Source organism: Cherax quadricarinatus, chromosome 3 (genome assembly GCF_038502225.1).
Source record: "Cherax quadricarinatus isolate ZL_2023a chromosome 3, ASM3850222v1, whole genome shotgun sequence".
In the NCBI taxonomy this organism is placed as follows: Eukaryota; Metazoa; Arthropoda; class Malacostraca; order Decapoda; family Parastacidae; genus Cherax; species Cherax quadricarinatus.
The window spans coordinates 71,163,499-71,189,512 of NC_091294.1; the positions used below are offsets into that span (position 1 = coordinate 71,163,499).

Below are 26,014 nucleotides of genomic sequence, written 5' to 3' on the forward strand. Positions count from 1 at the left end.
GTGATTGACAGGAATGACACTGGTCTGTAGTTGCTGATTTCTGCTCTGCTCTTCTTTTTGTGAACAGGGACTACATTTGCCTCTTTCCACAGAGAAGGCCATTTACACTGTACTAGGCAGTACTGAAAGATGCGACTTAGAGGTGCTGCTAGCTGGTCTGCACATCTCGGTAATCTTGGGCTCAACTTGTCTGGGCCCACAGCCTTTTGTTGGTCAGGCGATTTAAGAAGGAAGTGCACCTCTTCCTGCTTTATTGTCACCATTGACAGTTTTGACACAGTTCTTGCAGCTAGCCAAGGAGGGTCCCTTGCTGGATCAGGAACTTGCATTTTGGTAGCAAAGTGTTCGGCAAAGAGGTCCGCTTTCCCTTGACTACTAGTAGAGGTGGTCCCATCCTGTCGATTTAGAGGTGGAATGAGTTCATCAGGCAGATAACCTTGTCTGTCCTTGACCAGGGACCACCAGGTTTTGGAACCTCCCCTACCTGATGCTAGCTTTCTTCTTGTGTCCAGCTCCCATGTAGCGATGGCCCACTTTTGAACGTCACCCATATGCTTACTGTGCAAGTTCCTGTTGTAGGTGGTAGGATGTCTCTTATACCTTCGCCATGCTTGTACTTAGCAGTAGCAGCCTCTTTACAACAAAAGCCAAACCAAGGCTGATCTGTAAGCTTCGTCACATATTGCTGGTGAGGAATGTGTTCTTGTTGTAGATTAAGGATGTGTCCAGTGAAGGCTTTCACTTGGTTGTCAACATCCCCTTGGAGAAGAGCATTCCAATTGGTGGTGGCGATCTATAATATATATATATATTCTCTCTCTCTCTCTCTCTCTCTCTCTCTCTCTCTCTCTCTCTCTCTCTCTCTTTCTCTCTCTCTCTCTCTCTTTCTCTCTTTCTCTCTCTTTCTCTCTTTCTCTCTTTCTCTCTCTTTCTTTCTCTTTCTCTCTTTCTCTCTTTCTCTCTTTCTCTCTCTCTTTCTCTCTCTCTCTCTTTCTCTCTCTCTCTCTCTCTCTCTCTCTCTCTCTCTCTCTCTCTCTCTCTCTCTCTCTCTCTCTCTCTCTCTCTCTCTCTCTCTCTCTCTCTCTCTCTCTCTCTCTCTCTCTCCCCCCCCCCCTCCTCTTCCTCTCCCTCCTCCTCTCTTTCCTCCTCGTGGTGTGAATGTCTCTTTTCAGATGGATAGAACCATACTGGATAGTTCCATCTCTCAGAAACCAGATTTTTACAAGAGATAACATGTTTCCTTTCTTCATGCGGATTATCTTTATGTGAATTCAGTATTATTCAGTGTCTTAGTTCTGTCAGTTATGTGATATTCAGCATCCGTCTCATTCAGCCAGTTTATCTGTCAAAGCACATTAATGATTTTTTTTATGCAGAATTAAGTGTTTATGGATTGAGTGAGCTTAGTATAGTTGCCATGGGCTTAAAGTACATCTGCAGCATGAAACAAGGGACTTCCAATAATTAATTAATTTTTTTTTTTACTAAGTCAAAGATAGATTTAAACACGAATGTCAGGTTATTCTCAATTATATATATGCTAAGGCCCCTGTTTTTAACTCAACTGCCCCCCCCCTTCCTTTTTTTTTTTTAATGCATTCCAATGGTTAGTCTTTGTGAGAAGACTCTCTTGTTTCCTTGGGGTTGTCTTTTCATATTTTGTGTGTATACATACATGCGTGTTCATGTTTACACAAGTAACATCAGTGAAGATAATCTCTCTGTTTTGGCTAGATCAGTTTGAAATTTTATGTGTTATTAACATTAGATGTTTTTTATATACAGTATACATTCATAAATCAAACATATGCAGATCAGGGGTGAATTCACACATGTTTTCTTTCTAACAGCAACGCCAGATTATTGAACAGCAAGAGCAAAGAAGACAACAAAAAGAGCAGGTTGAAAAGGAAAGAGCAAGACAAGAAGCAGAACGAGATCGTGCGCGCTTGGAGGAAGAAGCACTAGAGAGAGCCATGGAGCAGGCTAAAGAAGCAAGAGCTACTCAGGAACTGCAGAGGTTGGTGGCCTGATACATTGTACACATGTCTGTCACTCTAGGACTTTCTTGCTTTTGTCCACTTACATATATAGGGGCTACTTGCATCCAGTAAATATGTCAAGCATTTCAAATACTGCAGATAGTCATGGGTAAGTGATTATGATTTATTGTACTCTTGTACTTGTTAGGTAATTTTATACATAGTAGTGTGACTGTCTTTGTTCATGCATATGATTATCTTTTTGTAGGTAGAGAAACAGAGCTAAGCTTGTGATTGTCTGTCTTCAGTATAAAGTCCACCAGAAAGTGTTCTTCAAGTTTCCAGCAGTTGTAATACTTGCTGCCTCTTCTTGGTAAAGAGGTGCAAGCATTTATGTGGAACCTTCATTTACAACAATTTGCCCACACAGTGGCTTATATAAAATTAAAAGCAGGTAAACCTTGTAAGGAAGAGTGAGAATACATTCATTACAGTGAGGAAACATACAGTAGCTCATAGCAAAACAGAAGTCACACCACATTGATTCCCAAATATTTTATAAGTTTTCTGACAAGAGGGTCAGTTAAACTGTATAAACAGTCATTATAGGTGTGAGAATTATGATGCGTTACTGATAATACAATAGGCTGTGCCCGCCGTGCCTTGTTGTGCTCCATGTTTTTTCGTGTTTTCTCGGTCTCTCTTACGTGCTAGAACTTAAATTTGTGCCACCGATCTTATACGATACATCCCTCTAGCACTTGAAACCAATCTTGGGGAGAAAATAGTTCATACTGAATCATAAAGGAGGATTAGTGTACAGTACCTAGCAGAGTATACTCCCAGAGGGGAATCATAGGCCTAATGTGCCGTGTGCAAAATAATAATAATAGAAGTTACAGGAAAGTGGGTGCGGGAGGGAAGAGGAGCGATTGGTGGAATGATGATGTAAAGATAGTAGTAAGGGAGAAAAGTTAGCATATGAGAAGTTTTTACAAAGTAGAAGTGATGCAAGGAGGGAAGAGTATGTGGAGAAAAAGAGAGAGGTTAAGAGAGTGGTGAAGCAATGTAAAAAGAGAGCAAATGAGAGAGTGGGTGAGATGTTATCAACAAATTTTGTTGAAAATAAGAAAAAGTTTTGGAGTGAGATTAACAAGTTAAAGAAGCCTAGAGAACAAATGGATTTGTCAGTTAAAAATAGGAGAGGAGAGTTATTAAATGGAGCATTAGAGGTATTGGGAAGATGGAGGGAATATTTTGAGGAATTGTTAAATGTTGATGAAGATAGGGAAGCTGTGATTTTCGTGTATAGGGCAAGGAGGAATAACATCTTGTAGGAGTGAGGAAGAGCCATTTGTGAGTTTGGAGGAAGTTTGTGAGGCAGTAGGTAAAATGAAAGGGGGTAAGGCAGCTGGGATTGATGGGATAAAGATAGAAATGTTAAAAGCAGGTGGGGATATAGTTTTGGAGTGGTTGGTGCTATTATTTAATAAATGTATGGAAGAGGGTAAGGTACCTAGGGATTGGCAGAGAGCATGCATAGTTCCTTTGTATAAAGGCAAAGGGGACAAAAGAGAGTGCAAAAATTATAGGGGGATAAGTCTGTTGAGTATACCTGGTAAAGTGTATGGTAGAGTTATTATTGAAAGAATTAAGAGTAAGATGGAGAATAGGATAGCAGATGAACAAGGAGGCTTTAGGAAAGGTAGGGGGTGTGTGGACCAGGTGTTTACAGTGAAACATATAAGTGAACAGTATTTAGATAAGGCTAAAGAGGTTTTTGTGGCATTTATGGATTTGGAAAAGGCGTATGACAGGGTGGATAGGGGGGCAACGTGGCAGGTGTTGCAGGTGTATGGTGTAGGAGGTAGGTTACTGAAAGCAGTGAAGAGTTTTTACGAGGATAGTGAGGCTCAAGTTAGAGTATGTAGGAAAGAGGGAGATTATTTCCCAGTAAAAGTAGGTCTTAGACAAGGATGTGTGATGTCACTGTGGTTGTTTAATATATTTATAGATGGGGTTGTAAGAGAAGTAAATGCGAGGGTCTTGGCAAGAAGCGTGGAGTTAGAAGATAAAGAATCACACATAAAGTGGGAGTGGTCACAGTTGCTCTTTGCTGATGACACTGTGCTCTTGGGAGATTCTGAAGAGAAGTTGCAGAGATTGGTGGATGAATTTGGTAGGGTGTGCAAAAGAAGAAAATTAAAAGTGAATACAGGAAAGAGTAAGGTTATGAGGATAACAAAAAAATTAGGTGATGAAAGATTGGATATCAGATTGGAGGGAGAGAGTATGGAGGAGGTGAATGTATTCAGATATTTGGGAGTGGACGTGTCAGCGGATGGGTCTATGAAAGATGAGGTGAATCATAGAATTGACGAGGGGAAAAGGGTGAGCGGTGCATTTAGGAGTCTGTGGAGACAAAGAACTTTGTCCTTGGAGGCAAAGAGGGGAATGTATGAGAGTATAGTTTTACCAACGCTCTTATATGGGTGTGAAGCATGGGTGATGATTGTTGCAGCGAGGAGAAGGCTGGAGGCAGTGGAGATGTTATGTCTGAGGGCAATGTGTGGTGTGAATATAATGCAGAGAATTCGTAGTTAGGAAGTTAGGAGGAGGTGTGGGATTGCCAAAACTGTTGTCCAGAGGCCTGAGGAAAGGTTGTTGAGGTGGTTTGGACAAGTAGAGAGAATGGAGCGAAACAGAATGACTTCAAGAGTGTATCAATCTGTAGTGGAAGGAAGGCGGGGTAGGGGTCAGCCTAGGAAAGGTTGGAGGGAGGGGGTAAAGGAGGTTTTGTGTGCGAGGGGCTTGGACTTCCAGCGAGCATGCATGAGTGTGTTTGATAGGAGTGCAAATGGCTTTTAATACTTGACGTGCTGTTGGAGTGTGAGCAAAGTAATATTTATGAAGGGATTCAGGGAAACCGGCAGGCCGGACTTGAGTCCTGGAGATGGGAAGTATAGTGCCTGCACTCTGAAGGAGGGGTGTTAATGTTGCAGTTTAAAAACTGTAGTGTAAAGCACCCTTCTGGCAAGACAGTGATGGAGTGAATGATGGTGAAAGTTCTTCTTTTTTGAACCACCCTGCCTTGGTGGGAATCGGCCAGTGTGTTAATAATAAAAAAAAAAAATCTGTCAGAGGAAAGAAAGTCTCCCTGATAATATTGTGTATACTACAGTGGCACCCTAGTATATAGATAATAAATGCTAAAGTGTCATTTAAAACAGGTGTAATTGAAACTGAAGTGATAGGCCTAAAAAGGCAGTTGCCAGAAACTTACCACACAGGTCAGCTGTTTTAATAATCTTCCTGGCCTGCTAGTGTACCTCGATATAATCTAGTGATACCAGTGAATAGGAGAATACAGTGTTGTAGTAGCAACTAACCAGTAATATAATGGTACTTAGTGGAGTGGAGTGACTTTCATTAGCTTTTTCTCCATTCTTGAAATACTATACATATACAGTGACATTCATATATCCTGTAATTACCAGCGGTCGCAATATACAAAACGAAAAGCAGATATCACTCCAAAAAAAGCGTCTTTCCTCCAATAATTTCACCAATCAACTATAGTGATGATAAAGCATTTGTTGTGGTGGAGATGGAAAAAACCTAGAAAAGCTATATACAGTGATCGATAATCCTTCAGGCTGTAAATAAACGTTGAGGTCTTGACCATTCGTCATTGTAGGTGCTGCCAGCAATCACCGGTTCTTCAACACGCAAGTTATACCTTTGTATCAATCTAATCACACATTACTCGGTTAAATAGTTTCCAGTAGTTCCTTCATGTGTTAGCCCAAATCACCGACCAGATATGTTTTAAATAAGTGACCCACTGATCAGATCCGACTGGTTCCAAACCCTTGACTGGTCTGAACCCTTGACCGGTTTCAAATGGATTCGTTGAACAATAAAGCAGACTGTAAACAGATGGGGTTTTAGGCACCCTTATCAAACACAAAAAATAAATATAAAACAGGAACGTACACCGGTAAGCTGTCCTAATATACAAGTACAGTTAGAAATAGAAGTACAAATAGCCAGATCTTCACTTTAAGGAGGTTATTAGTAGAATATTCAAGGGGTTACTAGCAGAACTATAGTAAATCAACCATTCAAATCACACTGTGAAGCTCTGTGTAGTCTGAAGTAAATCAAACAAACGGGCTTCCTCATGGATTACTTGCCATTTTTGTGAAAATTGGTGTCACGCCCCTTGTGCAGATATCCAAGAACTATCTACAAGCAGTATTAAATCAGGGAAGTGTTTTTGGGTATGCCCAAATGAGATCAATCTGTGGACTAAAATCACATTGGTATTAAAAGAGGATAACATCAAAGCAGCCTTCATAGAAAACCTGGAAGCATTCTATAACAGATGGGAAAATAAAAAGTCTTGGCTGGATGGTATCGCCCTTGGTACTGTCCATGTAGTCAGAAACCGTAAGGCTGGAGGTGATGTCCTGGTAGACAGTAATGGTGAAGCTGGAAGTGCTGTCCTGAGAGGCAGTAATGGTGAGGATGGAGGTGCTGTCCTGGTAGTCAGTAAATGTACGCATGAGGGAATGCATATAAATGACCTCGAGGGAGACAGGAGCTGTAGTGGGGAAACAAGTGTAGTCAAGGACAAAATAAAACCAATATTACATACTAGTAATATCACAGGAGATAGCAAACAAGGGGACTCCACTAGCAATAGTGAGGATATATTACCAGAAAGAACTGGTGAGAGCTCCATTGTTAGTACTAGTGAGGATAGGAATGAGACAGGTAAACATGCACCAACAGGGAATACAGTCACAGAAACCCAAGGCAAACGGAAACCAAGCCTGTGCACATACTATGCACTTGGTATCTGCAGGCATGGGAAATCTGGGAAAACAGATGGGACGTGCAACTATGACTACCCTAGAAAATGCCATGCCCATATGACAACAGGAAAATGCAAACTCACTTCCTGTAAGCTTTTTCACCCTGAAATGTGTCCCTCTTCAGTACAGGAAAGACTGTGCTATAACTTAAATTGCCAGGCACACCATCTAAAGGGGCCAAAAAGATACAAAACATCCAAGCCATGGGAGAACCTGGGTGGCCACAGCCACTCAAGAGGGAGAGGTTTTTTAGTGCCAGGAAGGAAAAAATACTGGCAGGAAATGGCAGAAATCATACATCAAATCCAGTCATTTCTGGAGTGGAACCACAGTCGATGGCCTCCACTCCAAACCAACAGATACAGATACTAGTGCCGGAAAAAAAAAGTCCTCCCCGGTACCACCAATACTGCCAGTCCGATGACATTCTTCTTTGCAAATATACAGGGTCTAAAGCCAGCAACGAACAATAAAATACCTTTCATCCGTGGACTGCTTGCAGAGGCAAATGCAATATTCTTGGCTTTCACAGAGACCCACATAAAGGATCACTTGGACAACAAAATATGGATCCCAGGTTACAACCTATAGAGATGCGACAGTGAACAGGCAAAATGGGGGGGGGGGGGTTGGCCTGTGTATTGCAGAGTCACTTGTTTGCACAGAACTGCTTAGTGCCTCAAATGATGTAGTGGAAGTTTTAGCAGTAAAGATAGAGAACCAAAACCTAGTCATTGTGGTAGTCTACAAGCCTCTGGATGCAACATCCCAGCAATTCCAGGAACAGCTGTCAAAAATTGACTACTGTCTGGAAAATCTGCCAGCTCCTGCCCCCAACATCTTGCTCCTGGGGGATTTTAACTTGGGGCACCTAAAATGGAGGAATATAGCAAATAATGTTGTTGCAGTGATAACACCAGGAGGCAGCTCTGACGAGAACTCTCACACACACACGAGCTTTTGAATCTCTGCACAAAATTCAACTTAAACCAGCAAATAATAGAGCCTACTAGACTGTAGAATACACTAGACCTCATCTTCACTAACAATGATGACCTGATACGAAATGTCACCATATCAAAAATAATATACACCTACCTTCCGACTTACGACTGAGTTCGGTTCCGAGAAACCGGTCGTAAGTCGAATTTTACTACTGAATATCAACAAAATATTTTTGTAATGACTTTATTTTATTGTTTTGTTTTGGTATTTCATGTTTTCTTTACTTTTTATGTTGTTAGTACTGTATTTTATACTGTAAGCTTTAGGATAAACACTGTGTACAACACAAATAGTTGTTTATTTCCCAACTTACGGTCGTAAGTTGAGTGGTCGTAAGTCAAGCAGGTCGTAAGTTGGATGGTAGGTGTACTCAGATCACAACATAATCGAGGTTCAGACATGTATGCACGGAGCCTCAGACCAACAAAATGAGATTAGTCACAAGGGAGCCTTCACCAAATTCAACTTCAATAACAAGAACATAAAGTGGGACCAAGTAAACCAAGTCTTAAATGATATAAGCTGAGAAGATAGACTAAGCAACACAGACCCCAACTTATGCCTAGAACAGATTAACTCAGTGGCACTCGATGTATTCTCAAGGCTTATTCCTTTAAGAAAAAGGAGGAGTAGATGTAAAATAGAAAGAGACAGGTGCTTCCTTTACAGGTGATGGAAAAGAATAACAGAGTGGCTAAAAGAGGCCAATATACGTATCTGAAATGCGTAGGGAGTCACTGGTCAGAGAAATAGCAAACATCGAACTTAAGCTAAAGGAATCTTATAGGAGTGAGGAATCGCGGGAAGAACTTTCTTTCTTTCAACACACCGGCCGTATCCCACCGAGGCGGGGTGGCCCAAGAGGAAAAACAAAAGTTTCTCCTTTGAAATTTAGTAATATATACAGGAGAAGGGGTTACTAGCCCCTTGCTCCTGGCATTTTAGTTGCCTCTTACAACACACATGGCTTACGGAGGAAGAATTCTGTTCTACTTCCCCATGGAGATAAGAGGAAATAAACAAGAACAAGAACTAGAAAGAAAATAGGAGAAAACCCAGAGGGGTGTATATATATATGCTTGTACATGTATATGTTGTGTGACCTAAGTGTGAGTAGAAGTAGCAAGACATACCTGAAGCCATGCATGTTTATGAGACAGAAAAATGGACACCAGCAATCCTACCATCATGTAAAACAATTACAGGCTTACATTTTACACTCACTTGGCAGGACGGTAGTACCTCCCAGGGCGGTTGCTGTCTACCAACCTACTACCTAGACGCGAGAAGAACTAAAAGCCATAAATGAAATCAAAAGAAACCCAAAATATTTCTTTTCTTATGCCAAATCAAAGTCGAGAACAACATCCAGTATTGGGCCCCTACTTAAACAAGATGGGTCCTACACAGATGACAGCAAGGAAATGAGTGAGCTACTCAAGTCCCAATATGACTCAGTTTTTAGCAAGCCGCTAACCAGACTGAGAGTTGAAGATCAAAATGAATTTTTTATGAGAGAGCCGCAGAATCTGGTTAACACAAGCCTATCTGATATTATTCTGACGCCAAATGATTTTGAACAGGCGATAAATGACATGCCCATGCACTCTGCCCCAGGGCCAGACTCATGGAACTCCGTGTTAATCAAGAAATGCAAGAAGCCCCTATCACTAGCTTTTACCATCCTATGGAGAGGGAGCGTGGACATGGGGGTCGTCCCACAGTTACTAAAAACAACAGACATAGCCCCACTCCACAAACAAAGGGGGCAGTAAAGCAATAGCAAAGAACTACAGACCAATAGCACTAACATCCCATATCATAAAAATCTTTGAAAGGATCCTAAGAAGCAAGATCGCCACCCATCTAGATACCCAACAATTACACAACCCAGAGCAACACGGGTTTAGAGCAGGTCGCTCCTGTCTGTCTCAGCTACTGGATCACTACGACAACGTCCTAGATGCACTTGAAGACAAAAAGAATGCAGATGTAATATATACAGACTTTGCAAAAGCCTTCAACAAGTGTGACCATGGCGTAATAGCGCACAAAATGCGTGCTAAAGGAATAACAGGAAAAGTTGGTAGATGGATCTATAATTTCCTCACAAACAGAACACAAAGAGTAGTAGTCAACAGAGTAAAGTCTGTGCGGCTACGGTGAAAAGCTCTGTTCCACAAGGCACAGTACTCGCTCCCATCTGGTCTCTCATCCTCATATCTGACAGACAAGGATGTCAGCCACAGTACCGTGTCTTCCTTTGCAGATGACACCCAAATCTGCATGACAGTGTCTTCCATTGCCGACACTGCAAGGCTCCAGGCGGACATCAACCAAATCTTTCAATGGGCTGCAGAAAACAATATGAAGTTCAACGATGAGAAATTTCAATTACTCCGATGTGGTAAACATGAGGAAATTAAAACTTAATCAGAGTACAAAACAAATTCCTCCACAAAATAGAGCGAAACACCAACGTCAAAGACCTGGGAGTGATCATGTCGGAGGATCTCACCTTCAAGGACCATAACATTATATCAATCGCATCTGCTAGAAAAATGACAGGATGGATAATGAGAACCTTCAAAACTAGGGATGCCAAGCCCATGATGACACTCTTCAGGTCGCTTGTTCTATATAGGCTGGAATGTTTCTGCACACTAACAGCACCTTTCATGGCAGGTGAAATTGCTGACCTAGAAAATGTACAGAGTACCTTCACGGTGCGCATAACGGAGATAAAACACCTCATTTACTGGGAGCACTTGAAGTTCCTGAACCTGTACTCCCTGGAATGCAGGCGGGAGAGATACACGATTATATACACCTGAAAAATCCTAGAGGGACTAGTACCGAACTTGCACACGAAAATCACTCACAACGAAAGCAAAAGACTCGGCAGACGATGCAACATCTCCCCAATGATAAGCAGGGGTGTCACTAGCATGTTAAGAGACAATACAATAAGTGTCAGGGGCCCGAGACTGTTCAACTGCCTCCCAACATACATAAGGGGGATTACCAATAGACCCCTGGCTGTCTTCAAGCAGGCACTGGACAAGCACCTAAAGTCGGTACCTGACCAGCCGGGCTGTGGCTCGTACGTTGGATTGCGTGCAGCCAGCAGTAACAGCCTGGTTGATCAGGCTCTGATCCACCAGGAGGCTTGGTCACAGACCGGGCCACGGGGTTGTTGACTCCCGGAACTCTCTCCAGGTAAACTCCAGGTAGTCACATTCTGAAAATGCTGTGTAAGGTAAATCCGTGTTAGATAAACTGAAGAACTTATGGGAAAAATAGGATTACGTTCCTGGGAGCCCCGAAAAAAACAAAAAATTTTTTTTAATATCTCCAGGTATTACAGAAATAAAAATGATCATGTAATTGTTGTTCATTGTCGCGATGTATTATGTACTTTATTACTTAAGGCTACAAATGCAACAGAAATAATAGTATTTCTTACCTTAAATTGTGGTTGCTGGTGTTTGTCGATAATTGTGAAGAGAGTGGAGAGTCATGCTGTGGCCCTACGGGGCTGAGGTGGATGGTTGAGGTTCTGGTACTAGTTGATGGTTGTACTGGAGTGTGCATAAATTCTGTAATGGATTTCTGGGCTATTTTACCCTGCAGTACATTATACACCTGACGGTAAGGCATCAATTGCTCTACCCACCGTTTCAGAGTGCTGCTTCTAGATTTATCAGGGTCCTCTTCAGTAAAAAAGTCTAATTTTAAATTAGTCCAGTCAGTAAGTCAAGCAAGTTAGTCAGAAAGTTAAGTCAGTCAAATTAGTCCAGTCAGTTCAGTCAAATCAATTCAGCTAAGTCAGTCAAGTCAGTTGAGTGATGATAGTAAGTCAGTCAATTCAGTTAACTCAATTCAGCTAAGTCAATCAAGTCAGTTCAGTCCAGTCAGTAAGTCGAGTCAGTCAAATAAGTCATTAAGGCCATAAACTTTCGCTATGTCCACCAGATGTGAACCACTTTTATATATCAGTTTTCTTTGTAACTTCAAGACTTCAATGCTTAAACCTTTTCTTGCCATTTTCAGCATCCCTCCCATACCTTCTGGGTGCCACGGTTGCTTGGCAGATACAAAATATGGCAGTGAAAAGATCAAAACACAGTTCACAAGGAGTTACATACGAGATGTGTATGCACAGAGAACTGGCGGGTGTGGCTAAGGAGGAAGGTATGACTTCCCCTCAGAGACAATGGCCTGACTCAGAGCCAGGCAGCCTGAGAGATGGGGAACTATCCCTGCAGCCTGCGGGCGACACTCCAAATTTTTTTCCACACCCAGGAATGAAACCGTGTTAAGTCAGTTTTACAAAGTGTTATATAAAAATATGCCGCAATATTTCAACAGTGTAATAACCAAAATGTGGAAAATGATAAATTCATATACTATGACGGTCTACTGTACATCGTGTTTCTTGCAAATTCTGTCATAGAAGTTTCGCACTACTTCATTTGTGTGTTTTCCATACTTTCTTCCATTTAACCCTTTGAGGGTCCAAGAATTTAAAAAAAAAATTATTTTTTCTTCTTATGAAATGATAAGAAAATCTTTATCTGAAGGTTATAAAACAAAAAGTACTAAATTTGATGGAAAATTTATGAAATTTCATTATCGCGAATTTTACTGCATCAGCAATATTTACTCATCGGCGATATTGACTCCTATTTTAGGCTAATTACATTATTTCAGTTAACCAAATTCTTAGATATTTCGCTAGTATTACTTCTATTTTATCAGTTAAACACCAGAATCTGCCCAGTCAACTATTTCAGCGACCCAGTAAAGTGATCAGAAGTTGGTAATTTGGCCAGTTTCACACTAAGTTCAAAATATTCCAATTTCAAAATAGCCTTTAGAATAAACAATGTAGGCATTCCTGGCACTAAAATAACATTTTGTTTATTTATTAGTTACATTTCCAGGCTTTACAGATGAATTCCATTTTGATTTTTAATTTTTATATAGAATTTTTATTCACACCCAAAAATAGAAAATTTACTGTTGTGCAATATTGTAATAATTGTATAAATAAAATCAGCACATTCGTGAACGTATATTAGACCCACCAGTTGACGTGTATTGGATGTGTGACGTCATTTGTGTATTCCTGAACATCAGCACAAATCAAACATTTCTGCTACTTTGAGCTCAATTTCAAGCTGTAATATATTTTCCATTCTGTCAAATGAGTCCAAGAAACCACGAATACATCTGTAAAAACCATATGAAAATGCCCACAAAGTCACTGTTTTAATCCAGAAAACATGGTTGCATTTTTTTTCATTATGCACTGCATGCTGCAGTGAAATATATATATGATTTTGATTGGTTTGAGGACTGAAAATAGCTTGAAAATTAGGTCAAATTAGAAGAAATATTCAGTTTTCTCTAATAAACCAGAGGACAGTTAAGACCTCTACAACCCCCAGTCTGTTTTATGGGTTTTTAATAGGTCTGATTCAATTATCGGGAAGCTGTAAACCATGAACAATCTTTCCTGGTTATATTTTGTTATCCAAGAAGTTGAGTAAATCTTTTAATTTTGTGTGAATACGAATTTAAAATGGAAAGCAAGTGTAATACATGAGAGGACTTGGTGTGTGACCAATGGACAGAGGAAATGTTTTAGTGCTAGGAATGTCTACATTGTTTATTATTGACTCTGCTTTTCCATTAGCATTTTTTTCAATTAGCATTTACTGAATTCTGATCATATTATAAGAGTAGTTGAATGGGTGGTTTCATGTGCTCAGTTGATACAATGAAAGGTATACTAGTGAAATAGTTAAAAAATTAGTTGACTAGAATAATGGAATTGTCCTGAAGTAGGACTCAAATTGAATGAAATCACTGATGTATAAACTGCACTGAGATCACCAATTTTATTCCTGTGTAATTCTTTGAGTTTCCCATCAAATTTTGTACCTTTGTCATCATTACCTTCATAAAAAGATTCTCGACCATTTGAGAAGAAAAAATAATGTATTTCTTTGGGGGTAGGGTGGCTATTTTTAGGCATTAAGAGCACATTTCATTTCTAGGGTCTGGTCAATGATTGATTTGAGTTGCAGGAATTTGCTGATAATGAGTAAATGTTGAAGTTCTTTAGCATATTTATTATTGCATATTTTAATTTTTCTAATGTGATTTAACTGATGGAAAGTTTTGTTATGCAGCAGAAGAGAACCTGTGACCATCAGAGAGAGAGCTGCTCCCAGTGCCAAGGTTGCTACTCCCATGACTGCTTCTACATCACCTCACCCTCAGCTAGCAACACCTGCAGGTCCACCCAGCTCCCACCCCCCGGCCACTCCAACATCCTCGCATGATAACGCGAAGCTTAGTGACCGCGATAGACAAAAACTTAGAGAACAAGAACGAAGACGGAGGGAAGCGGTGAGTCGCACATTTGTTAAATGCACAAAAGTTAATAGGGTTATCAAAGTTTATTCTTCGGGTAGTTGAAAATGGTTGAGCAAATATTTTTGTTAGTGGAATTGGATTTGAGAAGGACCTGCCTCGTATTAGCTAATGGGCCTGCTGCAGTGTTCCTCCTTTCTTACGTTCCTATATGTACATCCTATTTAATTACATACAATAATAGTGTCATTCTCAATCATATTTCTTTATGAATTATTTTAGTTTTTCAGATTTTTTTCTTAGATGTGCAGTATTGTAGTGGCAAGAAATGCATGTAGAATTACATAAGAAGCCCTATTCTATATACAAGCATTGGATTCTTGAAATTTTGCCTAGATATCATTGCACAGAGTAGATGGGAAAAGTGGGGTTATGTTCCCATGATCTCTTATTAACCCTTTCAGGGTCTGTGCCATAGTTCTATGACTTTGAAGGCAGGGTCCGTACTGTAGTACTATGTGATGAGCTCAGCTCACCCAGATATGCTGTGAGTGGTGAATTTGGGACTTAATACGATAGGATGGGTCAATGCAGTAAGTGCTCACCATATAAAATAAATCTTGCAGGACACAGTGCATAATGAGGAAAAAATAACTGCGACTGTGTTTTTTATTTAAAACAGCAACTTTGCAGTGTGTTTTCGTGTGGTTATGGTTGTATTCTCGGTTTCTCAGTCTCATTTGATAGAATGGAAGATATACAGCCCCTCCCCACTTGCCAACGTATTCGTTTACCTACAGCTCAGAGTTACGACAGGCTTTCTGATGAGTCGTTATTGTATACTGTACGAGAACTTGGGTCATGAACAGGCAGCGTAGCATCTCAGCATCAAGCATCTAAATCTCCTTCCTACAGCCACTTAGTACACTAGCTTTCACAGTTTCTAAGACTACATATTTGTATAAATTTCCTGTTGTTTTTCTTCTTGGAAGAGAAAAAACAAGAGGAAAATGGAAGAAGTACAAAAGTTCGTTGTAAAGGGGTTAGTGATGCATCTCAGCATCAAGCAATCTCCAAGACTACATATTTCGTCCATAAATTTGTACTTTATTGTGCATCCCATAGTAGAAAATAGTTAGAAGTGAAACAGCACTTGGAAGAGGATAAACAAGAGGAAAATGGAAGAAATACAAAAGAAGCTCACAATAAAGGGGTTAGCTGGTGTGTTCATCTGTGTTGACATTCTCAGTGTATCGTGGCAGCTTAAGAAATGATTAAACTCATTGAACAAGGTATGTGGATGGTAGTAATAATAATAATAATAATAATTCACTATAGTAGGTTGGTAGACAGCAACCGCCCAGGGAGGTACTACCGTCCTGCCAAGTGAGTGTAAAACAAAAGCCTGTAATTGTTTTACATGATGTTAGGATTGCTGGTGTCTTTTTTCTGTCTCATAAACATGCAAGATTTCAGGTACGTCTTGCTACTTCTACTTACACTTAGGTCACACTATACGTTCATGTACATGTTTATGTATACACACTCATCTGAGTTTTCTTTGATTTAATCTTAATAGTTCTTGTTCTTATTACTTTTCCTTTTATATCCATGGGGAAGTGGAATAAGAATCTTTCCTCTGTAAGCCTCGCGTGTTGTAAAAGTCAACTAAAATGCTGGGAACAATGGGCTAGTAACCCCTTTCCCTGTATAGCCTACTAAAAAGAAAAGGAAGAAAACCGTCAAAGTGGGATGTTTGAATGTGCGTGGATGTTGTGCGAATGATAAGAAAGAGATTATTGTGGATGTTATGAATGAGAAGAAGCTGAATGTCCTGGCTTTAAGTGAAACAAAGCTGAAGGGGGTGGGAGAGTTTCAGTGGGGAGAAATAAATGGGATTATGTCTGGGGTTTCAGATAGAGTTAGAGCTAAAGGAGTAGCAGTAATGTTGAAGGATAAGTTACGGCAGGAAAAGAGGGAATATAAATGTATTAATTCAAGGATTATTTGGAGTAAAATAAGGGTAGGATGTGAAAAGTAGGTTATAGTAAATGTTCATGCACCTGGAGAAGAGAGAAGTGTAGAGGAGAGAGAGAGATTTTGGGAAATGTTGAGTGAGTGCATGGGGAGTTTTGAAGCAAGTGTGAGTTGGGGATTTCATTGCTAAAGTGGATACAGATATTGTGGAGGGAGTAGTAGGTAAATTTAGGATGCCTGGGTTAAATGAAAATGGAGGGCCTTTAATTGAGCTATGTGTAGAAAGAGGTTTGGTAATAAGTAATACATATTTTATGAAAAAGAAGATAAATAAGTATACAAGGTATGATACAGCATGTAATGAAAGTAGTTTGTTAGATTATATATTGGTGGATAAAAGGTTGTAGGTAGTAGGTTGGTAGACAGCAACAGCCCAGGGAGGTACTACCGTCCTGCCAAGTGAGTGTAAAACGAAAGCCTGTAATTGTTTTACATGATGGTAGGATTGCTGGTGTCTTTTGTCTGTCTCATAAATATGCAAGATTACAGGTAAGTCTTGCTACTTCTACTTACACTTAGGTCACACTACACATACATGTACAAGCATATATATACACACCCCTCTGGGTTTTCTTCTATTTTCTTTCTAATTCTTGTTCTTGTTTATTTCCTCTTATCTCCATGGGGAAGTGGAACAGAATTCTTCCTCTGTAAGCCATGTGTGTCGTAAGAGGCGACTAAAATGCCGGGAGCAAGGGGCTAGTAACCCCTTCTCCTGTATATATTACTAAATTTAAAAGGAGAAACTTCAGTTTTTTCTTTTGGGCCACCCCACCTCAGTGGGATACGGCTGGTACGTTGAAAGAAGAAAGAAAAGGTTGATGGGTAGGTTTTAAGATGTACATGTTTATAGAGGGGCAACTGATATATCAGATCATGATTTAGTTGTAGCTACAGTTAGAGTAAGAGGTAGATGGGACAAAAGGAAAAAATGGTAACAAGTAAGAGAGAGGTGAAAGTGTATAAACTAAGGGAGGAGGAAGTTAAGGTGAGATATAAACAACTGTTGGCAGAAAGGTGGGCTAGTGCAAGTATTAGAATGTGGGGCAGAAGTTTGTGGTTATAGGAGGGTGGGTGCAGGAGGAAAGAGGAGTGATTGGTGGAATGATGAAGTAATGGGTGTGATAAAGGAGAAAAAGGTAGCTTAGGAGAGGTTTTTACAAAGCAGAATTGTTATAAGAGCAGAGTATATGGAGAGTAAAAGAAAGGTGAAGAGAGTGGTGAGGGAGTGCAAAAGGAGAGCAGATGAAAGAGTGGGAGAGGCACTCTCGAAAAATTTGATGAAAAGAAAAAATTTTGGAGATAAACAAGTTAAGAAAGCCTAGGGAATGAATGGATTTCTCAGTCAGTAAAAACAGAGTAGGGGAGTTGGAGGTATTGGGTAAATGGCAGGAATATTTTGAGGAACTTTTAGATGTTAATGAAGAAAGGGAGGTGGTAATTTCATGCACTGGCCAGGGAGGTATACCATCCTTTAGGAGTGAATAAGAACAGGATGTGAGTTTGGGGGAGGTGCATGAGGCATTACGTAGAATGAAAGGGGGTAAAGCAGCTGGAACTGATGGGATCATAACAGAAATGTTAAAGCAGGGGGGGACAGTGTTGGAGTGGTTGGTATTTTTGTTCAATACATGCCTATGTCTGAAAGAGGGGAAGGTCCCTAGAGATTGGCAGAGAGCATGTATGGTTCCTTTATATAAAGGGAAGGGGGACCAAAGAGATTGTAAAAATTATAGGGGAATAAGTTTACTGAGTATACCTGGAAAACTGTACAGTAGGGTTATTATTGAAAGAATTAGAGGTAAGACAGAGAGTAGGATTGCGGATGAGCACGGAGGCTTTACAGTGTTTACATTGAAGCATATATGTGAACAGTATTTAGATGAAGGTAGGGAAGTTTTCATTGCATTTATGGATTTAGAAAAGGCATATGATAGAGTGGATAGGGAAGCAATGTGGTAGATGTTGCAAGTATGTGGATTAGGTAGTAAGTTACTAAATGCTGTAAAGAGTTTTAAGAGGATAGTGAGGCTCAGGTTAGGGTGTGTAGAAGAGAGGGAGATTACTTCCCAGTAAAAGTAGGTCTTAGACAGGGATGTGTAATGTCACCATGGTTGTTTATAGATGGGATTGTAAAAGAAGTAAATGGTAGGGTGTTGGGGAGAGGGGTGGGATTAAATTATGGGGAATCAATTACAAAATGGGAGTTGACACAGTTACTTTTTGCTGATGATACGGTGTTTATGGGAGTTTCTAAAGACAAGTTGCAAAGGTTAGTGGACGAGTTCTAGAGAGCGTGTAAAGGTAGAAAGTTGAAAGTGAACATAGATAAGGGTTAGGTGATGAGGGTATCAAATGATTTAGGTAAAGAAAAATTGGATATCACATTGGAGGGAGGAAGTATGGAAGAAGTAAATTTTTTAGATATTTGTGAGTTGACGTTTCAGCAGATGGGTTTATGAAAGATGAGGTTAACCATAGAATTGATGAAGGAAAAAAGGTGAGTTGTGCATTGGGGTATATGTGGAGACAAAAAATGTTATCTATGGAGGCAAAGAAAGGAATGTTTGGAAGTATAGTGGTACCAACATTCTTATATGGGTGTGAAGCTTGGGTTGTAAATGCTGCAGCAAGGAGGCAGTTGGAGGCAGTGGAGATGTCCTGTCTAAGGGCATTGTGTGGTGTAAATATTATGCAGAAAATTCAGAGTGTGGAAATTAGGAGAAGGTGTGGAGTTAATAAAAGTATTAGTCAGAGGACTGAAGAGGGGTTGTTGAGGTGGTTTGGTCATTTAGAGAGAATGGATCAAAGTAGAATGACATGGAGACCATATAAATCTGTAGGGGAAGGAAGGCAGGGTAGGTGTCGTCCTCGAAAAGGTTGGAGGGAAGGGGTAAAGGAGGTTTTGTGTGTGAGAGGCTTGGACTTCCAGCAAGTGTGCGTGAGCGTGTGCGATAGGAGTAAATGGAGACGAATGGTATTTGGGACCTGACGAGCCGTTGGAGTGTGAGCAGAGTAATATTTAGTGAAAGGATTCAGGGAAACCGGTTATTTTTATATAGCTGGATTTGAGTCCTGGAAATAGGAAGTACAATGCTTGCACTCTAAAGGAGGGGTTCGGGATATTGGCGGTTTGGAGGGATATGTTGCGTGTCTTTATACGTATATGCTTCTAAACTGTTGTATTCTGAGCACCTCTACAAAAACTGATTATGTGTGAGTGAGGTGAAAGTGTTGAATGGTGATGAAAGTATTTTCTTTTTGGATCACTCTGCCTCGGTGGGAGACGACCGACTTGTTAAAAAAAAAAAAATAAACGAGATAACCTGTAGCTGTAATTGAAGTGTTACTTTGTACACAGAAAAAGAGTCTAACGTGAGTTTGTGTGACTGAATGACTGACTGAGTGAGTGACTTGACTGACTGACTTATTGAATGACTAGACTGACTTGCTGAATGACTAGACTGACTTACTGAGTGACTAGACTGACTTACAGACTGACTTACTGAATGACTTGACTGACTTACTGAATGACGTGACTGACTTACTGAATGACTTGACTTACTGAGTGACCTGACTGACTTATTGAATGACTTGACTGACTTATTGAATGACTTGACTGACTTACTGAATGACTTGACTGACTTACTGAATGACTTGGCTGACTTAATGACTTGACTGGCTTAATGACTTGACTGAGTTACTGAATGACTTGACTGACTTATTGAGTGACTTGGCTGACTTACTGACTGACTTACTGAGTGACTTGACTGAATGACTTACTGAGTGACCTGACTGACTTACTGAATGACTTGACTGACTTACTGAATGACTTGACTGTATTGAGTGACTAGACTGACTTACTGAATGACTTGACTTATTGAGTGACTTGACTGACTTACTGAATGACTTGCCTTATTGAGTGACTTGACTGACATACTGAATGACTTGACTGACTTACTGAGTGACTTGACTGAATGACTTGACTTACTGAATGACTTGACTTATTGAGTGACTTGACTGACTTATTGAGTGACTTGACTGACTTATTGAGTGACTTGACTGACTTACTGAGTGACGTGACTGTAATAATAATAATATTATTATATTATTATTGCTGAGAAGAAAAAGAGAATGATTTCCATGGAATTAAAGCATGAAATCACAGATAAACAAGCAAGGTGTCCAGGTTTTGGGTTGAGGGGGAAGCTGGCTTGTAACTCAGAGCAAAAAATGGACCCAGGGACGGCTCGTATCTCAAAAAACTCGTAAGTCAAGGTTCCACTGTATATGTATTTTATTCACCATTTGGCATTGTTACAAAGGGGGTGGAGCTATAGCAGAGGGAGAAACGAGCAGTTTCTCAGTAACTCATGATTGCCCATATATGATACGATACGATAGATTCTAGGTAAGACCCCAAGAAGGGGTGAGTGGGGAAGTGGGGATAGAGGAAGAATAGGTTGGTTAGAGGAAGGGTTGTTGTAAGAGGGAAAGAACCAGGGCTTAACCCAGTAGCTGAGCTGAAAGCGATTCAGGAGTTTGCGCGGCTAAGTGACTGGTCGGGGTGAAGGGGGGGAGGGGGGCGACAAAGCGTGAATCGCATGGTACAAGGGCTTTGTTAAAGGTCCATACCTGTGAGTTACAGGTTAGTGAGTCAGGATTTTAGCAAGGTTATTTGTATATAGGAATTGGGTCAGGAGCTAGTAATGAGTAGAAGAGGTTGTGTGTGTTTGCTGGTCTGCGTATTTCATCGTCTAGGTATGAGGTCCAGTAGTCATGTCGGGTATATAAAATATTGTATAATTATACTATTACTATCAATAGAGGTTATCTACCTATCATATTTATTCCTGAATAATATTAGGTATAATATAAATAGCGTAGAAGCCTGATAAAGATGCCCAAATTAATAAAAACTGAGGGGTGGAGGGCGGGGAGGGATAAAAAAAAGTGACCGCGACTGTTAAAGAAAATGTTACGCACTATGCACCTGAAGAGTAAATATAGAAGATCACTCATGTCCTATGTAAAGACTGAAAACAGTGTGATTTTCTCAAAAAAAAAAAAAAAATGTCCCAAATAATCAGTTATGCATGCGTTTCTTGGGATTTCTCGAAAGTAAGTCATTTACGTATTTCATATTGTATAGCCATTAATAATAAACATATTGAAAGGTATTTCCCAGCAAACATAAAACTGAATGTTTTAATTTTGGGTGGTGACATTTTTGAGGTGTCAGTAAGGAGTGATTCCTCAATTAGCGATGAATTCGTTTACCAATGTGGTCTTAGGAATGGAATTCCATCGGTAAGTGAGGAGAGGCTGTATTACAGAAATATAGATGAATTTGATGGTTTTGAGGACTCAGAATAGCTTGAGATTGAGCCCAAAGTAGCGGAAATGTTTGATTCTTGCCGATGTTTAACCCCTTTAACCCTTTCAGGGTCTAGAGGTCAAATTTCGAAGTGCACACCAGTGTCCAAGAATTTTAAAAAAAATAATTTTGTTATTTTTTCTTATGAAATGGTAGAGAATCTTTTTGTGAAGGTAATAAAACAAAAAGTATGAAATTTGATGGAAAATTGACAAAATTATGCTCTTGCGAATTTTGATGTGTCAGCGATATTTACGCATCGGCGATTTTGCGGACTTTGACTCCCATTTTAGGCCAATTTCATTATTCCAGTTGACCAAATTCTTAGCTATTTCACTAGTATTATACTTTATTCTATCGATTGAGCACAAGAATTCGCCAAGTCAACTGTTTCAACTACAAAATAAAGTGATCGGAAATTGGCAACTTGGCCAATTTAATGCAAAGTTCAAAATACTCCAATTTCAAAATAGGGTCCAAAATAATCAATGCAGGCATTCCTGGCACTAAACTAACATTTCCTCTGTTCATTAGTTATGTTTTCAGGCTTTACTAATGAATTCCATTTTGATTTTTTATTCACATAATGAATTTGTATTCAAACCAAAAAATAGAAGATTTACTCTTGTGCAATATTGTAATAATTGTATAAATAATATCAGCACATTTGTGAACGTATATTAGACCCACCAGCTGGTGTGTATTAGACATGTGAGGTCATTTGTTTACTCTTGAACATCGGCAAAAACTTAACATTTCCGCTACTTTGAGCTCAGTTTCAAGCCATTTCCAGTACTAAAACCAATCAAAATCATCTCTATTTCTGTAATGTGTCTTCCATTCTATCAAATGAAACCAAGAAACTGCAAATACAACCATAAAAAAACATATAAAAAAACACAAAATTGCTGTTTTAATCGAAAATTACGGTCTCGGTTTCTTTTCTCTCATTATGCACCGTGTGCTGCAGGATTTGTTTTATGTGGTGCACACATACCACATAGATGTATTCTCTCATATCTAGGCCCAAATTTACCACTTACAGCTTATCAGAGTGAGCTGAGCTCATGGCATAGATCTACAGTTTGGACCCTCAACTCAAAGCCGTAGAACTACGGCATGGACCCTGAAAGGGTTAAATTGGAAGCTGCCATAGTGAAGAGCTCTGTTCCCCAAGGCACAGTACTCGCCTCTGTCCTGTTCCTCATCCTTATATCAGACATAGACAGAGATGTGAACCATAGCACCGTATCATCCTTTGCAGACGATACTAGGATCTACATGAGAGTGTCATCCATTGAGGACATGGCAAATCTCCAAGAAGATAAAAACCAAGTTTTCCAGTGAGCAACGGAGAACAGTATGATGTTTGAAGAAGACAAATTCTAACTACTCCGTTATGGAAAACTGAAGGAAATAATAGCTAGAACTGAGTATACAGTGGACCCCCGGTTAACGATATTTTTTCACTCCAGAAGTATGTTCAGGTGCCAGTACTGACCGAATTTGTTCCCATAAGGAATATTGTGAAGTAGATTAGTCCATTTCAGACCCCCAAACATACACGTACAAACGCACTTACATAAATACACTTACATAATTGGTCGCATTCGCAGGTGATTGTTATGCGGGGGTCCACTGTACTACAAACTCTGATCACACAGTAGAACGGAAAAGTAATGTCAAGGACCCGGGAGTGGTAATGTCTGAGGAGCTCACCTTCAAGGATCACTATCACATCTGTGAGAAAACTGATAGGATGGATAATGAGAACATTCAAGACGAAATGCCAAGCCAGTGATGATCCTTTTTAAATCACTTGTTCTCTCTAGGCTGGAATACTGCTGTACATTAACATCTCCATTCAAGGCAGGTGAAATTGGAGATCTAGAGAATGTACAGAAAACCTTTACTGCACATATAAGTTCTATCAAACACCTTAACTACTGGGAACGCTTGGAATCACTTGACTTGTACTCACTGGAGTGCAGGTGAGAGAGATGCATCATAATCTACACCTGGAAGATCCTGAAGGGACTGGTCCCTAATCTGCACAGAGAAATCACTCTCTACGAAAGCAAAAGACTTGGCAGGCATGCAACATACCCCCAGTAAAAAGTAGGGGTGCCGTTAGTACACTAAGAGAAAACACAATAAGTGTCTGGGGCCCAAGACTATTCAACAGCCTCCCACCAGCCATAAGGGAAATTACCAATAGATCCCTGGTTGTCTTCAGGAGGGAGCTGGACAGATACCTAAAGTCAGTGCCAGAGCAGCCAGGCTGTGGTTTGTATGTTCGACTGTGTGGCCAGCAGTAACAGCCGCCTTGTTGATCAGAACCTGATCCACCAGGAGGCCTGGTCGTGGACTAGGCCACGGGGGCGTTGATCCCTGGAATAATAGAAGAGATACTAGTAAAATAGCTAAGAATTTTGTCAACTGGAACAATGTAATTGGCATAAAATAGGACTCAAATGTGGGCAAAATCACCAATGCGTAAATATTGCTGACACAGCAAAATTCACGATAGTGTAATTTCATCAGTTTTCCATCAAATTTTGTACTTTTTATTTTATTACTTTCAGAAAAAGATTTTCAGCCATTTCATAAGAACAAATTAAAAAAAATTGGAAATTCTTGGAGCCTGTGGACAAGTTTCAGATCGCGGGTCTGGACTCGGAAAGGGTTAAACTCAATAAACAAAGAAATATAGAAAAAATTCAGGTTACAAGCATGCCATATTCTGAGAGTCTTGTGTATATGAGACTGACAGAGCCTCTAGTGATCAGGACTTGTTCCTTAATGTCCTAAATGTTGCACTAGTGTCCAACACACATGCATGCACGCATGCACAGGTTTGATGGTGTTTTCTTCCATCATCCAGGATCATTTTTATGTTGCAAGAATTAAATTAATGATCCAAGACATACACAGGTACAAAAGTAATCAACACAATAGAAATCATCAATGTTGTACCATATTACACAGCTTGACATACATAAGTCGGACTTAGACAGATTTTGATGTGACTATGGTTGTTTTATATATTATAAATGGAGTTGCCCTTGGTGGGATATGGCTAGTTTGTAGATCTTTTTCTCCAACAAACTGGCCATATCCCACTGAGGCAGGGTGACCCAAAAAAGAAAAATGAAAGTTTCTCTTTTCAAATTTAGTATAATGTATACAGGAGAAGGGATCACTAGCCCCCTGCTCTTGGCATTTTGGTCACCTCTTATGACACACATGGTTTACAGAGGAAGAATTCTGTTCCATTTTCCCATGGAGTTGTAAAATAAGTGTTTTGGTGTTGGAGAGAGGTCCAGGTTTACAAAGATCATGAGTATGATAAATAATGTGAGGTGTTGCTCACTGCTGATGACAGTTCTTTTGGGAGAGTCTAAAGGAAAGTTTGAAAGGTTGGTGAACAAGTTTGGGAGGATGTATGAAAGGAGGAGATTAACCCTTTCATACATCCCTATGGCGCCAAGGTTGGTGCCATACTAGTACGTATAAATTCTAGCGCCTTCATATCTAGCAATAGAAAACTGGTAGGCCTACATATGAAAGAATGGGTCTATGTGGTCAGTGTGCACAGTATAAAAAAAAATCCTGCAGCACACAGTGCATAATGAGAAAAAAAACTCCAACTGTGTTTTTGCTTTAAAACAGCAACTTTGCGGTGTATTTTTGTATGCTATTTATGGTTGTATTCTAGCTTCCCTGGTCTCATTTTATACAATGGAAGATATATTATGGAAATTGAGATCATTTTGATTGGTTTCACAATGAAAAGTACCTTGAAATTGAGCTCAAAGTAGCAGAAATGTTAATTTTTTTTTTTTTTTTAGAATAAAAATTCAAAGTGAAAAGCAAAAGAAATGTAAGAGAGGCCTGGGGACATGAATAATGAACAGAAATTTTTTTATTTTAGTGCCAGGAATGTCTGTCTTGTTTATTCTGGACCCTATTTGGAAATTGGCAACTTTTGAAATTTGTGTGAAATTGGCAAAATTACCAATTGGGTGGTTTCTTGTACTCATTTGATAGAAAAAAATGGAGTTCTAGCGAAACAGTTATGATTTTTGTCGACTGGTACATTGGAATTGACCGAAAATAGGGCTCAAAGTGGGCGAAATCGCCGATGAGTAAACATTGTCGAGACCGCTAACTTCACAAGAGCATAATTCCATAAGTTTTCCATCAAATTTCATACTGTTGGTGTCATTATGATCGGGAAAAGATTCTCTATCATTTCATAAGATTTTTTTTTTTTTTCCGAAAAATTTCCAACCCTGAGAACAAGTTTAGGAGAGGGCCTGCTGATGCTGAAAGGGTTAATAGTGAAC

At 39.8% G+C, this 26,014-nt stretch overlaps 1 protein-coding gene and 1 long non-coding RNA gene across 6 annotated transcripts in view; one reads left to right on the plus strand and one right to left on the minus strand.

Moving 5' to 3' along the window:
* LOC128705417 (female sterile (1) homeotic) overlaps positions 1-26,014 on the plus strand; it is a 684,385-nt gene that overhangs the window by 655,218 nt on the left and 3,153 nt on the right. For 4 of the 5 annotated variants that reach the window (XM_070092310.1, XM_070092329.1, XM_070092338.1 and 1 more), the window contains 2 exons: positions 1,851-2,020; positions 14,068-14,287. In XM_070092310.1, coding sequence (XP_069948411.1) covers positions 1,851-2,020; positions 14,068-14,287 — 390 coding nt within the window. The remainder of the gene's footprint in view (positions 1-1,850; positions 2,021-14,067; positions 14,288-26,014) is intronic. The other variant, XM_070092319.1, reaches the window with a different exon arrangement.
* The window catches only part of LOC138853766 (uncharacterized), a 180,308-nt gene that overhangs the window by 102,125 nt on the left and 52,169 nt on the right, over positions 1-26,014 (minus strand). The window lies entirely within an intron of this gene.